General features: G+C 42.8%; 1 protein-coding gene across 1 annotated transcript; it reads left to right on the top strand.

Moving 5' to 3' along the window:
• Window positions 1–2,778: 2,778 nt before the first annotated feature.
• On the top strand, window positions 2,779–16,149 carry lgmn (legumain). The gene is made up of 14 exons (XM_062522446.1): window positions 2,779–2,920; window positions 3,639–3,807; window positions 4,998–5,095; window positions 6,405–6,486; window positions 6,672–6,754; window positions 7,133–7,208; window positions 7,642–7,704; window positions 7,866–7,932; window positions 10,137–10,255; window positions 10,594–10,683; window positions 11,412–11,621; window positions 11,792–11,968; window positions 14,316–14,383; window positions 14,855–16,149. The coding sequence occupies exons 2-14, from the start codon at window positions 3,673–3,675 to the stop codon at window positions 14,895–14,897; spliced, it is 1,311 nt and encodes a 436-aa protein (XP_062378430.1). The 5' UTR covers window positions 2,779–2,920; window positions 3,639–3,672; the 3' UTR covers window positions 14,898–16,149.
• The last annotated feature ends 241 nt before the right edge of the window (window positions 16,150–16,390 follow it).

Here is a 16,390-nt window from a genome sequence, read left to right on the forward strand (position 1 = left end):
GCATAAAGTAACATCATGAGCCACAGGCAGTGTCTTGTGCAAGCACTTTTTAAGAATCCATACCGATAATGCAGGGGCATATTGAACAACTGTGTTCACAAGTAGAAGCATAATGATCTTGAATGCCCTTATCTTGGCTTGATTGACCCTGTCTCTCTCTTTCCCTCCATCCCCGGGTTGCGGTTGTTTCAAAGCCCTGAGAACTGCCATAAAGCAGAAGAATTTCACTAGCATCATGATCAGAGTCATGACTATAAACATAAATGGAACGTTTCTCCCCTCTATGGAAAAGATCAGAGAACAGGCGAGGACTACTAGCCAGGCCAGAGACGAGCACACCATCTTGTACTTCAGTGCTCTATATTTCAGGAAGACAACAGGGTACACCACAGCTACGTAACGCTCCACACAAATAGTGGTCTGGAACAGAGGGCGGCCAAACAGTAACAAGCCATAGAAAAACCTTTTTAGATTTCGCCATGCTTCAAGCATTTGATAAACACAGAAGTTAGATATGTTAAATGGTGACAGGAGTCCTGCTAGAATTTCACACAGAGACATATTCAGTTCAAAAAAGCATGACACTAATGTTTGCTCAGGATCTACAATGATGATCCATGCCATGTAGCAGTTTAGAGGTAAGCATATCAGGAGGTTGATGGCTGTGCTAGCTATTTGAGCGATGGCGGTCTCACAGCTTTCATCAGTAGTGTTAGCATGGTACAGAGAGGAGAATGCTGTAACGTTGGAAAAGTTCATCCTTAAACAGGTTGCTGTTCAGTAGATAATTATCTGTGGAATAAAATAAGCCTGAATATATATATCACAGTCAGTGCAAAAGAGTGTGTTTTAATTAGATAATACTTAGATGGTCAGAAAATAATTTACTTCCATACAAAAGCTCAAATTCAAAAGCAATTCATTTGCAGGAGTGGGGAGCATAAAACAACATACAAACACAAAACACTCAGGTAAACGGTGAACAAAGAGGTAGGCCATAGAAGTAGACATGTGCTTTACTATTGACTTTCTTGACTTTCATGCATAAATCAATAAATACAAATGAAAAAAAAAAACATTCTTACCAAGGTGAGGAAGATGTTGGGCAGCCTGATTTGCCGATCACAGTACAGGTGTGAATGTGTGTGTGACCCTTAGGCACACAGGTATGGGTGTTTTTGTACTGTAGGTGGAAAACATGTTGATTGTGGTCTACTGTATATAAACACCGGCAATGCAAATGCTGTGCTGAACGAAAGCTATGACATGATAGATGCTGACCAGTTGGGTCCCAGTCTTAAAATAACAAGATATTACTCATGTCTGCACGGCCACAGGTTAAAGGTCACTAGGTCATTAGTATGTTATCGATTGTATAATGGGGTCGTAGCCTCATGTGCAGTACACCCTCTGATGACTACATTTACATCACCATCCTTGAGTAGTACAGATGTGACGCCTATAGCGAGTAGGCCTATAGCATTGGCTATTGGATGCATACATCTCTATTTCCCCATGTGAGTTGTCTGAAGGGACGGAAGGACAACAACCAATAACCTACACATCTGAGGAGTAACCAAACAACGTTAGACAGCAGCCTACACACTGTAGTGAAGAAATTATATCGGGATCATGTATGGCACCCAGACACCTCTTGTTTGTATCACCTGTATGATACAAATTTGATCACACACTGGCACACAGTGCTATATGCACCACTGATATAATATGGACACAATGTTACGATTGTCTTCTTGTGTTGTATTATGCAAGGTATGCCATATTTTTATACACTTGTAATTACATGTGATTTTAAGAGATTATGTTTGAGTATGAGTGTATTTGAGTGTTGTCATAAAGGCCCCCTTGAAAACAAGATGAGGAAAAGCATTGAATACAAACAACCTACATCCATGAAAAAAGGCCATATGCCAGAGCTGTTTGTTCAGTACTTTTAACTTAATCAGGATCACTCCCAAATGCAAATATTTCCTCCAAAACTGTTTTGATACTATTTGTTGTGAGGTCTGTATCAACCTCCCCAGCATAAAACAGGCGCGTTTGTAAAATGCCCCATGGCGTGTCAAGTTGTGGAAGTACGCTGTGGCTCACTGTTCACAATTTCATTGGAAGAGTGTGCTTTGAAACAGACTCCACAGGTGTGCCCAAGTCACAAGACTTCAGCAGTTGATAAGGCAGGCTTGCTAAGACTTGTCACAGATAGGCCGCCTACCAATCACTTTCAGGGATTTAGGTGTTTTGTTTTGTTTTAAAACCCTATTTGAGTTGTTCAGTTTGCAAGGGGCACAGGAGATATTTTCAAAGTGAAGGGGACCAAACTGTGTGCAAAAACCCCATTAGCTACAGTGCAATCCGGATTCCAGATATTGGACCACCATTAGACGTACTGCTCCACTGTCAGTCATCATAATATTTTAAACTAGCCAGAATATTAAGATAATAACATTGATTGTTTTCAAAATATGTGATCAAAATTTCAAAGTAATATCCGACCCAACCTATCCCCCATATCCCCACTGGCGCGCCTGCAGTTTGCTCTCAAGTCAGACGTCAGGAATTACCCTGAATGAAAAAGACAAAAAAAACTCGTGGTCGTCTTAAATTCCCCTTCGCAGATTGATGTAGCCTAATTTACCGTTTATGATATAGGTATATCGTAAGCCTATGCAACAACCCACTTAAACCGTGAGATAGTCTACTGTTGACGAAGCGCAGTGCTTTTTGTTCTGTAAAGCACATGACTGATGTATCATGTGCCTTCAGTCATCCTGCGCACTGAGCCAATGGGATTGGCTGCCCGGTAAACTACGCCATGAACCCCCCCTCTCGCTGTTCTTTATTAAAACCAGGACTGTGTAGGAAACGAAAGTACTTCTGAAAGATCTGGGAAGCTACATCGGTAAGAGCAAATAGGTATTGTTTTCAAAGATGAGTAGCCGAGTGTTAGAAGTTATGTTCGGTGTCGCCATTCGCTTAGGCTACTGTTAACTAACGTTTCACCTTCGCTGAAACATTCGCTTGATAGCTTGAACAAGCTAACATTAGCACATCAACATATGCAGTTTTGTATGGCATGTTGATTGTGCGAGTTATTCAGTAGTTCTGTACATATTTGAACGCATTTACCTCCACAATTCACCGATACTGACATATTATATTTAAAAAGCTTTGGCGGATGCTAATCGCTGGCTTCAGCTTGCTTGCCTGGTTTGGGGGATGGAATTTGAGACTCATGTTTGCGTAATTCCAAGAACTCAGCCTCTCAGGGCCAATGTTGTTGTTGTTGTTCAGAATCAGAGATGCACATGCTATCAGTCACCAATGTCATGCTTAGTAAATGATAGTAGGCATGCTCCTTTATTTGACTTAGTGCTTTTATTCGCCGGTGTGTATAGGTTTGATGCACAATCTCAGATCAGTGATAGACATTTACTATGCAAGTTTGATTCACATACTTCACATCTGTTAAGATGATTTGGTAAGATGAGTAAGGACAGCGAGATGCCATAGTCCTCACAACTGTTCAGTTCAGCAGACAATGCATCTAATTCTGAACTGCATGATCCCTATGTTTCATTGTTTCTCCAACATGAACTAATCAAGTCCTCTTCTGGCAGTTGTTTCAGTAGGACCTTGAAGAGCATCACAGAGATGTTTACACAGACCCTGGTCGTGCTGGGATTGGCTCTCACAGCCGCAGCGCTGCCCATGCCCAAAGCCCAAAATGGGAAGAACTGGGTGGTGATCGTGGCTGGCTCCAACGGCTGGTACAACTACAGGCACCAGGTGAGTCCTGGAGAGAGTGCACAGAAAACTGGGAGTACTGTATGCGCTGTTAAACAGTGCTCACTTACTCGTAGGTTGTTTTGGCTTAGCTAAACTGCACATGCTCAGCGGGAAACTTCTTAATAGGAGATCCCTATGGCTTTGTTTTGTTAGGAAAATAATGCTATATGGTGCCTCTATTAGGTAATTTACATTTTAAACAATGTGTTCAGAACAATGCGCAGTGCAACTCAGAGTACAAAACGTGTGCCCAGTTTAACTGGTTTTCCATTCTTCCTGTTCTGAACTTGGGTGAGATTGATCTTCAGGGAAATTACCCAGCTCAGGTCATGACGCTTTCGGCACCTTGTCACTTTTAATAACGCGTTAATAACAGGGCATTAGCTACAGTTCACAGTACCGTAGACAGTAGGCCGTTTACAGAAACAGAAAAAAATTATCCTCGGAGGGCCCCGGCTCCAGTGTTGAGGGAATCAGTGTTGTCTTTTGTTCCTGTTACTTTGTTTATTATTTTTTATTTTTTATTTGTTTGTTTATTTTCTTACCTGGAAAATAACTAAATGTCGTGTCTTGTATGTGTGTTGTTTTTAGCTGAAGTGCAGACTTGAAAGACAAAATGAAAATGGCTTTGGGGGCTTGCCGTCTTGGCTAAGTCTGCCCAGTTCTTGCATGTCCGTCCCTCTCTGTGTTTAGAGAATGTCTGTACATTTCCTAGGTTCCCTCCGCAAAAAATGATCAACAAAGAACCTGAGTCATAGCAGTCTATCTGATCTTACTTGGCTCTGTTCAGCCTGCGAGCGCTCAGGCCAGATTTTTGTAACCAGAAACTTTCCCCTGCCATTGATGAGTCAGAATACGAGACCAGCTGGGAGTTTTGGTTGGTTAGGGGGTTGATTTTTGTGTGGACACTTTTCTGAAGTTCTGACGGTGCTACTTGAGGACAGAGTGGTGATTGTTTTCGCACCCCTGAGGTCGTTTCAACCACACCGTTAGCAATGCTACTGTAGAAATGATTGTGCCTTGTAGGGAAACTATGTGTTGTATTGGAATAGAGAGTTTGTGTATGAGAGCGTGTGTGTACATTTCCTGACATATAGAAGGGAGTCTGGCGTTGTGTGTGTGTACTTTGTATTTGGCAATGTGTGCAGAATTGGCTAAGTGTGTGTGTGTGTGTGTGTGTGTGTCTACAGGCCGATGCATGCCATGCCTATCAGATCGTCCACAAGAACGGGATCCCCGATGAGCAGATTGTTGTGATGATGTACGATGATCTGGCTCAGAGTGAAGAGTAAGTGTCATGAAACAAACACACACACACACACACACACACACACACACACACACACACACACACACACACAGATGGCAGTATCATGTAGAGAGCAAGTTTCAAGAGTAAGTTTCATGAAACACACACACACACACACACACACACACACACACACACACATATACACACAGAGAAACACACAGATGACAGTATCATGTAGACTGGGTGTGTGAACAGATCTTAAAGCGAGGTGCTTTGTGATGGGTTGTGGAAAGTCTGTGCATAGCAGACTCAGAGCGAACAGCAGGCGCTCCTCACTGACTTCACAGAGAGAGAAGGAAGTACCTCTACACAGTCACAAGAAGCCAATTTAGTCTCCTCAGTCTGCATTGAGAGAACACACACACACACACACACACACACACACAAGCAAACACACACACCAACACACACTGAAACACACACACACACACACACACACACACACACACAAGCAAACACACACACACACGCGCAAACAAACAAACAAAAAAAAAAGAAACTTGCATGCTGCTCCTCTCGGACACTGCAAACGAAATGTCATGAGATGATTCTAACTTTGTAAAACTTATGAAATGAAGCCGGCGGGCGGTTCATTTGCACAGCGAGAGCCAGGGGGGAAGGAGCACCACGTCGTCGTCGTCTGTTTCGGTTGTTTTCAGTTATTGTGGTTTACCCCGTCCTCAGCCTCTGGTCGCTCCTTTCTGTGTGAAAGTATTCCGTTGTTTGAAGTGGGATTGTGTCTCTACCTGTGTACTGTATGAACGCACTGTATGTGGTGAGAATAGGGTGTGTTTTATGATCAGTGTTGATCGTAGCAAGTAGGTCAAACCTTGCTAGACCTGCATTGCACTTAATTGAAGTTTCAATGTTGTATCATATAACTTTGGCACAAGATTTACTTTTTGTGCGAGTGTGTGGTTGGTTAGCTCAAATTCTCAGTGTGACTGTAACATTATTAATAATTAACTCCTATCTGAACTAAGAGATTGCTTCTGGCTTTTATGAAAAGCCCAGTGTTGATAAAATACTTTACTTCCTTGTGTGTGTGTGTGGGGGGGGGACTATGTACTTGCACCTGTGTGAAATTCCTGCTAAGTTGTTTTGATGATGATCCATGCCTGATTTAAACGGACATGCACATACAGGTTTTGTTCCTGGTTAAGGGTGGCTTTCTCTCAGAAAGCTTTGACATGTCTAATTTTCTGTGTTTGCTAATCAATAGATGCCTTCTCTCTCTCTCTCTCTCTCTCTCTCTCTCTCTCTCTCTCTCTCTCTCTCTCTCTAGTAACCCCACTAAAGGCGTCGTCATCAACAGGCCAAATGGCACGGATGTGTACAAGGGGGTGGTGAAGGACTATGTCGCTGATGTAAGTGTTGAGCCCTCAGCTACACTATAAGCTACCCTGCTCAGCTGGGGAGCGCAGTGTGTTGCTCTGGTTCCCTGGGCTGCATTACGGTCTAAATAGTCTCTCTGGTTTTGCAATAGTGGTAATGGTTTTCTGTTCTGTGTGTCTGTGTGTGTGTGTGTGTGTGTGTGTGTGTGTGTGTGTAGGAAGTGACTCCAGAAAACTTCCTGGCTGTGCTGAAGGGCGACTCCGCTAGTGTGAAAGGAGGATCCGGAAAAGTGCTGAAGAGGCAAGTACTGCAGGGTGGAGGAAGGGGAGAGGAAAGGGGGAGAACTAATAAACCACTTAAGCCCTCTCTAGGACTGGGCGCAGACACACACTTGACAAGCTCATGTTAATGACTCGGCTCTACCGTCCCTCCATTTCCTGCAGGGCTAGATCATGTGACATAACCTCTTAGGAGTATGTGTAGGCCTTGCAATAGTAATGGGTAGAATCTGTGTCAACAATGTTCTGAATGTGTGAGTGAACCGAATCACATTTGTGTTCAAATTAGCCTGTTATCCAGTATGTGTACCGGTAATAGAGAGATCGGGCGCTACTACCTACTCTACTGAGTTCCTGGTCTAAGCGATTTGCAACTAATGCACTTGTGTATGTTTTACAGCGGGCCAGATGACCATGTGTTTGTGTACTTCACCGATCACGGGGCACCTGGACTCCTGGCCTTCCCCAATGATGATGTAAGCCCTTTTTCTCGTCTTCCTTTACCCCTGTAGCAGCACTCACGTGATGTTGCCATAGAGACGCCGTAAAGTCTGTCTGGCCACTCCACCTGACCCACTTGCCCTGCAGTGAACTGAACTGTCCCATAATAAGTCATCAAAACTCCCACAGGGCGAGTGATTAGAGAAGCGTTGCACTGTTAAAACTATAACAGTGGTACTGTGTGTAACCTTTGGAGCACTGTTATGTGCTTAAACCTGTATTTTTTTATAGATGAATTCAAATAGCTAGTCAGCGGGTGTTAATGCAGGATTTGCTTGTTCATGCCAGCTGCAGGCATGGCATCATCACTGCTGGTGTAGCGTTGTTGTTGATTGTTTTGACATGTGAAGTCACCTCTGTCACCTGTAGTTTTTCAAATCTGTGTGTGTTTCTATTCTTTAATCACAGCTGCATGCCAAGGACTTCTTGGAGGCCATCAACTACATGCATGACAAGAAATTGTACAAGAAGGTGAGTCTGCCATAGTGTGTTGTCTCCATTACCTGGACTGGAGCAATCTTGGTAAGAGTGTAGTGTACCACTCTGTGTCATTATTGACAGCTAGATATGTGTTTTCATAATTCTATCTCTGTCCTCTCTTTCTACACACACACACACACACACACACACAGATGGTGTTGTACATCGAGGCTTGTGAATCTGGATCCATGATGAAAAATCTGCCCACAGACATTGATGGTGAGTGAATTCCACATCTTCCAACAGATGGTCATCAGAATTTCTGGGGAGAAGGTCAGGGGATCGGAGTCATGGAATTTCTTGTTCTAAATTCATTTGGCACTTTCAAAATAAAACGACTCCATGCAGAACTTTTCTTTCTAGGTTTAATTTATATGCTTCCCGTTATACTGTGGCCTGTGTTTGTCGGCTCGGGCTAACCGTTTTCCTGCACTTTAAAGGTCGTGGAAATATTGCTTTTTATTCTGTGAGTGTCAGTGAATTTCACATTTGACTTGTAGTGAGAACCGTGTCTTTTAGTTTCGAGGGAAAGGGAGACACAAAATGACTAAATGTTACTTGTCATAAGGTAGTCGATCAATAAGAACATGAACAATAACAACCTGTCATAGGTCACCATCTCCATATCCAGATATAACTGAACATTCACCACATCATATTTGTGCGAACACACACACACACACACACACACACACACACACACACACACACACACACACACACACACACACACACACACACATACGCCACTGTATCCCACAAACAGATCACAGATACTGTGAGCTCTCTGTGCAGTCACAAGTACACAGTGTTTGATTTGCTGGCTTCAGCAGCCCTTGATGCTAACATCAGCACAGAACACTTCCCACTGAACAGAACACTGGTCAGGTGTTCCATGGTCATGTGATCTGTGGGTGGGGTCATATGATTGCCCGCAGCCATGTCATGTGACTGAGGCAGCTCTGGCCGCACGAGTAGCATCGCAGTTCCTAAAACTTGCAGACTCGGCACCTAGCAACGCATAAACAACATGACTGACACTGTGTCTAGTCACTGTGTGTGTGTGTGTGTGTGCACATAACGGATGCTACAGATAACTGCTCATCTGCTTCTGTTCCCTTTCTATTGCGTCAGGTTAGATCTGCTCTTCCTTATTTTAATATTTCATATTTGATATCACGATGTAAAGACTTAGCCTGGGAACAACCATACGACCTTTTGACAAATGTAGGATTTGCTCTGCAGGACCGTCTGACAAATCCAATGTCCCTAAAACACTGGCATGCAACACACTTGCTAATCCGGCATGGATGTGTAGTTCTTTGGAACTGAGTAAACATCTGCACTTAACCTTCATTTACCATATTGCTACACTTTTGAAACGATTTGGTTGATGTACCAATTTAAGTTTAATCTCACTGCTAGTTACGCCCTTGCTGGAAGTCACAAGTCAATGAACCTTTTCCAGATCCACTCCCAATTGTACCATTGGGAAGGTCTGAGTAGGCTCAGGCTCAGCAACGCGATGGTTGCAGGTTCAATCCCTGCTTTCTCTAGACGTGTGTGTTGAAGTGTGCTTGAGCAAGATCCTGAACCCCTATCAGTTCCTGATGTGCTGATTGGTGCCCAGAATGCCAGCCTTCTCATTCAGTGTTTGTGTGGGTAAACATGTGGGCATGTGGGCAAACATGTGGGTTTGTGGGCACTGACCTTTAAAGCAACACTAAAGAGTTCGCTTTGTGACCTTCTATCTGCTATAGCTGCACTATGTAAGTTTACCAGATCGGGTAGCGGATCTGCAGTTTGAGGGAATGAGACATAACAAACTACAAATTTGACTTGCTTCGATGTTGCAATACATCATACTTTCATAAAATCATGCAACATATGTTACCTTCTGTCCTTGTCTGTGGACATTGTTATTTGCTGGATAAACAAATGGTGCGCCTGCGAGAGAGGAAAAGTGCTTTGGTGTTGCTTTAAAGTACCTCTAGTGCTCTGAGGAGTTGGAAAGGCTCTGAATCCAGTCCAATCTAACTCAAGTGGCTCTGGCTTTGTTGGACTGTCTGGCTAGTATGAGTGAGTGTAGAGAATATGGCAGTGAGCAGACTGCATCTGATGGTCCTTAACTTCACTGTACAAAAGGGGTGTCTATAAACAAGATAAAAACACTAAATCTGAGGTAAAAGGTACTCAAAACAAGTTAAATTATCTGTCCATGCAGCATGATAATTTCACTTGACAAGATTTCTTGAATTAAGATAATTAAATCTAGAAATACGATCAGAGTGTAAAGTTGAACACTTAAGACCAGATAAATTATCTAACACTTCTAAATCTAAGTTTTTTTATATTTTGATAAGATCAAATAATTTGCAGTGTTGACTTGACTTGATCCTGAGTCTTCTCTCTACACTCTACAGTCTACGCCACCACTGCTGCCAACCCCCACGAGTCTTCCTACGCCTGTTACTATGACGAGGCCCGTGACACCTACCTGGGCGACTGGTACAGTGTCAACTGGATGGAGGATTCTGACGTGGTGAGTTCCACTCATACACTGACTGCATCCAGTCATCCAGTCACCGGACACACTGATAACAAGTGATAGACGTGGATACACAAATAAATATAGATATACATTTGGTGCCATCAGTGTGTATGTTAATGGTATCAAATCCGTGGCCTTGGTCTATTGTCTAGATCTATTGTCACTATTTTATGTCTGTGGCTGTAAAGCATTCCTATTGTGTATCTTACACTATATGGCAATAAATCTATCCTTGACCTTGACCTTGGTGCTATTAGGCCTGTGTACTGTACGTGTGTGGCTGGTTATTGTGGCTGCTTGTGTGTGACCTTTGACTGTCTCCTGAACAGGAGGACCTGAACAAAGAGACTCTGCTGAAGCAGTTCAAGATCGTCAAGAAAGAGACCAACACTAGCCATGTCATGCAGTATGGCGACAAGGTGTGTGTATTTCCGTGTGTGTGTGTGTGTGTGTGTGTGAGTGAGAGAGAGAGTTTGTGGGGGGATCCTCATTACTTTATGTGACCTACTTGTCTTTTCAACATGAATGTACCCTTGTCTTGTGTATTTATGTCAGCGTCTTCAGCTACCGTCTGTGGCCTGTCCACAGCATATAAACACAAACCCTCAAAACCAGTCACCTTAAAGTACCTTTCTGTATGATGGCGTTAACTAACAACCGCTGTCACTCTCTACTCCTCTCTCTGTAAGCATAGTAAGCATACAGTATTCTGAATAACTGTAGCCATACCTTCTCACATACACACATATAGTGCCCTCCACATTTATTGGCATCCATGGTATTTTGTCTTAGTTTTTACAGGGAAAGGGAAAATGTAACAGTAAATGTGGAGGGGCACTGTATGTACACACATACACACACACAGACACAGAGACACAGACACAGACACACACACACACACCGACTATCAGTAAATGATTCTTCTATATGTGCGGGAAGGCGTTTGTTCCCTTTATCTCTGTTTATTTTGGTCTCTAGCCAACAGAGTGTCCTTGTTACAGAAACTTGGCACATTGCGCTTCTGGTGCATCAATAAATGATCTTTCTTTCTTTCTTTCTTTCTTTCTTTCTTTCTTTCTCCCTCCTATTCTTTCCCTTCCTCTATCACTCCATCTGTTTTTGCCTCCACCTCTCCCTCTCCTCTCAGGCCATGGCTCACATGAAGGTGATGGAGTTCCAGGGCGCCTCAAAGAGCAACGCCTCGTCTGCCCAGCCCATCTCCCTTCCTGAGGTGCGGGAGCGTGACCTCACCGCCAGCCCCGACGTCCCATTGGCCATCCTTAAGAGGAAGCTTATGAAGACCAATGACATCGCAGTCGCTCGTGGTTACCTGTCAGAGATCAACACACACCTCAAGGTTCCAATCTTTTTTTTATTTATACATATTATACTGTGTATTATATATATTATATTTTTAAGAGTGTTTTTTTTGTTGTTGTTCAAATAGGGGCACCTTATGTATAAGGCTGTTGAATAACATGGGCTTGAAAGCTGACTTTGTGTGTGTGTTTGTGTGTTTTCGTTCAGACACGTGAACTCCTGGCTGAGACCATGCGTAAAGTGGTCCAGAAGGTAACGGGTGGCACCGCTGCTGACACTGAGAAGCTGCTGAGCGAGCGCATGGACCTGACCCAGCACCAGTGCTACAAGATGGCCGTCACACACTACAGAACCAGCTGCTTCAACTGGCACTCTGGCCCTCAGGTAGGTCTAGACAGGCAGACCCGCTCTCCACTGGCCACCACAACTGCCCCCTATCCCCCTTTCTCTCTCTGCCGACTCGAAAGGCCCGTCCACACTTCAACCAGTTTTAAATACCACTTTAGCTATTACAGTAATTTCCTGTGTATTATATTAGCGGCATTGTGTATAAGCTGCGAGACAGTGTTTTATGCAGGTTAAAAGAAACAAAACCGTATTAATATCATATTAACTGCCTCCGTGTATTAATCTCATAGCTGAAGAAATTTTGCAAAAGCGATGTAGAAGCTGCGGCTAATAGTTGGGAAATTGCCGTAGTAAAGACAATGTCCAGAGCATAGCAACAGGAACAATCTAGTTGGGATCACTTTCACAACGATGATGACGTGACATTAATGTAGAATATTCCTGTGGGGCTTTCCTTATCGTTGGTCCGTGTGGATGGATGCTTCAAGTTCATTGTAGTTACCGTCGTCTTTTTAGTCATCATTTGCAGTGTGGACAGGCCTTAATGGGCGCAATCCTTTGTTGTGTGTTTATTTCTCCTGGTTTACCTCCGCCAAGGAGGTATATGTTTTCATTGGGGACCGGCGTTTGTTTGTTTGTCTGTCTGTCTGTCTGTTTGTTTGTTTGTTTGTTTGTCTGTCTGTTTGTTGGCAAGATAACTCAAAAAGTGAAGGATGGATTTCGATGAGATTTTCAGGGAAGGTCAGACATGACCCAAGGAAGAAACGATTACATTTTGGGACTGATCCGTAATTCTGTCGGGATTCCAGAGGCATTTATGTATTTAGCTTAGTGGTGTAATGGTATGGTATGGCCACGTGGTGGCGATCTGAATAGTTTCGATTCAAATGTACGACAACCTAGGAAGAACAATGCAGGCGGAGGTAGCTGCACTCTCGTAGTGCTTTTCTAGTTTATTTTGTGTTATTTTGTTTGTTTGGGGTCCATCCTAGGAGAATCTCACGTCTCAAGTCATATGAGGAAATGAAAGTGGTCGCAATGAGTTTGCTAGTAGAGTAGCGTGGTTCGGCAATATCATGTGATGTCCCCAGAGTCCTTCTGATTTCCCCGCAAAGACACACCCCGAAAGATTAATCAGAATTCAACCCAGACAGAAAACATTTCTGTTTCGTAATTCAGTTCACCTGCTCTGTTGTATAGATATATCCAAGACAATATATATCTCTTACTGTAAACCACTTAGATAACACATCCTTCTTACAGTACCACTAAAACAATATATTCTTCTTACAATATACCACTTAATTTCTTAAAATATGATATATTTTAATAAATTAATTTTGTCTTTGTCTAAGACGATACATCATCACTCTTTCTCGTCTGTTTCCATTCCCTCTTGATTCGATTTCAGTTGTCACCCTTGGAGTTTCCTACTCTTACTTCTATCAAATATAGATGAACCACACAGTCATCCATGACTGGTATTAGATAGGAAACTAATGAAGCCCTACTTCCTCTGTCGAGTGCATTAGACTGTATGGTGGCTTATGCTGGTCATGTGTGAGAGCAGAGAGTTTCGTTCAGAACCATTTGTGGAGAGTTTCTGTTCCTGAAATGCTGACCAATGAGAGTGGAAATCACTATTGACTGAGATCATTATAGTCCCAGTCGCACGCACACAACACCACACAGATCGAGACAGACAGACAGACAAACTCACTCGCGCATTTATAGGCATCTTGTGATTGTGACTCTCACTAGGCACAGTATCTGAAGTTTTTAAAATACACCCACACACGGACACACACACATTGGAACCCGGACACTATATAGAGGCCTGGTCTATTCAAAGCACATTGATTACTAGGTAATGCTCTGGCACAACAAGCCAAATGTGTATGTAACTGTAATGGAAAAGAGATCATTGAGCGTCATTGTTTGGAAACATTTTTGTGCCACACTCTTCAAGTGATGATAATAACAGGCCTTATTAACCAAATTGATGACTTTTACAAGGTGTGTGTATGTGATTGTAAATATATTGTGGAATATTGGAAAACGTGGTGCATGTTAGTTTCCATTTGGATTTTAATGTCAGGATTTTATTTATTTACCTCCGCGAAGGAGGTATATGTTTTCATCGGGGACCGGCGTTTGTCTGTCTGTCTGTCTGTCTATCTGTTTGTTAGCAAGATAACATAAAAAAGTTATGGATGGATTTCGATTAAATTTTCAGGGAAGGTCGGACATGACCCAAGGAAGAAACGATGGCGGAGGTCTGCGCTTTCTGAGTGCTTTTCTAGTTGTACATGTGGGTGGTGTGATTTAAAAATATGGCAGTAACTAACTGTGTGTGTGTGTGTGTCTGTGTTTTGCGTTGCAGTATGAATATGCCCTGAGGCACCTCTATGCTCTGGTGAACCTGTGCGAAGTTGGACACCCAGTAGAAAGGTACGATCCAGTCTCCAGTCTCACTGATCTCTTCCACTCGTCAGCAGCTCTGGCCTCATTCTGTCCTGAATCTCCTTTGGTGTTGCTGTTTGGTCTGCAGTTAGTGTCCAAAGCAGATACCATCTTCTTATCTGTCTACACACCTGCAGTGGTCATAGCAGCAGCGAGTTGAACACACGCACACACACGCATGCACACACGCACACACACGCACACACACGGCACACACACTCAAACCGGAACAAGATGAGCTGAACACAGCATGACACAAGTCTTTGAAGAGGCGGTATTGTGACATGAATCTGTCAGTTAAGCACCCCTAAAACTCAGATAAGATGTTCATTTCGCCTTGTTTGTTGTTTCAGTCCTCACAGACACCCGTGTGTTTGTCCTGTTTTTGTTTTTGTGTCGTGTCTTTTTTGTATCCAAATGAATAATTGCCTCTTTTCCCCCTCTTTCTCTCACCCTCAGGATCACATCAGTCATGGATGATGTGTGTTACTTCAGGATGTAATTGGCCTTGAGCCTCCCACGCGCAAACATCTGGTTTGCTGTCAGGCTGTTGAGTGCTGTTTTCTGAAATGGATAGCGTCCTCTTTGCACTAAGAAATCAACTTAAAAAGAATACACACAACCATTTTTATCACACTGCAATCACGTTATTTTAGGATCATGTACATTTTTGTTTTGTTTTGTTTTGTTTTGTTTTTTCCACCTTGAGAATTTTATTGACATTTTTATATTGAATTGTACTAAATGTGAAAATGTTGTTTTGTGTTTTTTGTTTTGTTTTTAACAAGGAGCTTTTACTCTGCCAGTGGCAAAGTTAACGGCAAAGTTTTTAAGTCTTGCCTTTAGGAAATTTATTCTGTTTGTCACTACTGGAGCCCAATAGTATTGATCCTCCAGCTACATAGGGGATAGAGATTACAAGTGCTCTATTTCCATCAGGGTTATAGAGATATTCCAACATTTCTGAGGCTGTAGAATATGGATCCGGTTTCTTTTCTGTGACTGTGGAATGTGAAGTATAGTTAGTCCTCCAGTCTAATCTTCTCTAAGGTTTTGCACCCTTTAGACCAGTTAAAGATCAGGAGTCAAAGTCGTCTCGCCATGTTCCTATACACTGTGGTCATTCACTACTACGCCATCTGGTATTTACTTGTTAACCCTCTGCTAGCTAGCTAATCCATCTGATCCGTTCGCTCTAAAACGCTGAGGAGGAATGCTACTCTCTGGACCCGGACTGCCCAGCTGTAGAGAAAGCTGGCCAGATTTAACCACGCTTGGACCTCTAATGGTTGCCTCTATGGCCGTCTCTCTTTTTCATAACAGACCTGGGGCTTTCTGGTGGCTGTCCAATGCTTGCAGTGTTTAAAAGATGAGTGTATGATGTTTATCCAGTTGGGAGTAAACTACTATGAAGGGGTGGGTGCTTTCGTTGGTTGACAATCTAAATTCCAGAGTAAACTGGAATCCTTTGCTTTGTTTAGTGACAACTTTTAAAGCTGATGAAAAAGCAATATTTGTCTCTGGTACCAGATCAGCACTGCCCTGAAGTTGAAATTGGACTGAGCAGTTGTAGCTTTGCTTGATAGATTTTTTGCTCTTTTTTTTGTCTGACTTGCTTCTGTGTTGGCATGGCCTCCGATTCAAACTATCTTCCAAGCGTCAGTTTGCACTGTTGACAGAGCTCTGTCTCCTCTTTTCAGAGGAGATGTTTGATCTGTGTGTGAATTATCAAAAATAAATTGATACCAAATTGAGATGTGCTGTTTTATTGTTTTATTTTTTCATGAGTGTGTTTACTTTGACAGATGTCTCTCAGTTGTAGGAACCATTAGCATCCCTTAACGATTCTCACAGATGCTCACACAATAACAGCACAAGTATTTACACATTTATGCTTACAGAGAGTGCATATACTGTAGTTTATGAGGGAACAATTTATTATAGGGGAATTCTGGCTATTTGATCGCTGAGTACTGTCGGTACAAAAAAAAAAAC

Source organism: Sardina pilchardus, chromosome 20, assembly GCF_963854185.1.
Source record: "Sardina pilchardus chromosome 20, fSarPil1.1, whole genome shotgun sequence".
Taxonomy (NCBI): domain Eukaryota; kingdom Metazoa; phylum Chordata; class Actinopteri; order Clupeiformes; family Clupeidae; genus Sardina; species Sardina pilchardus.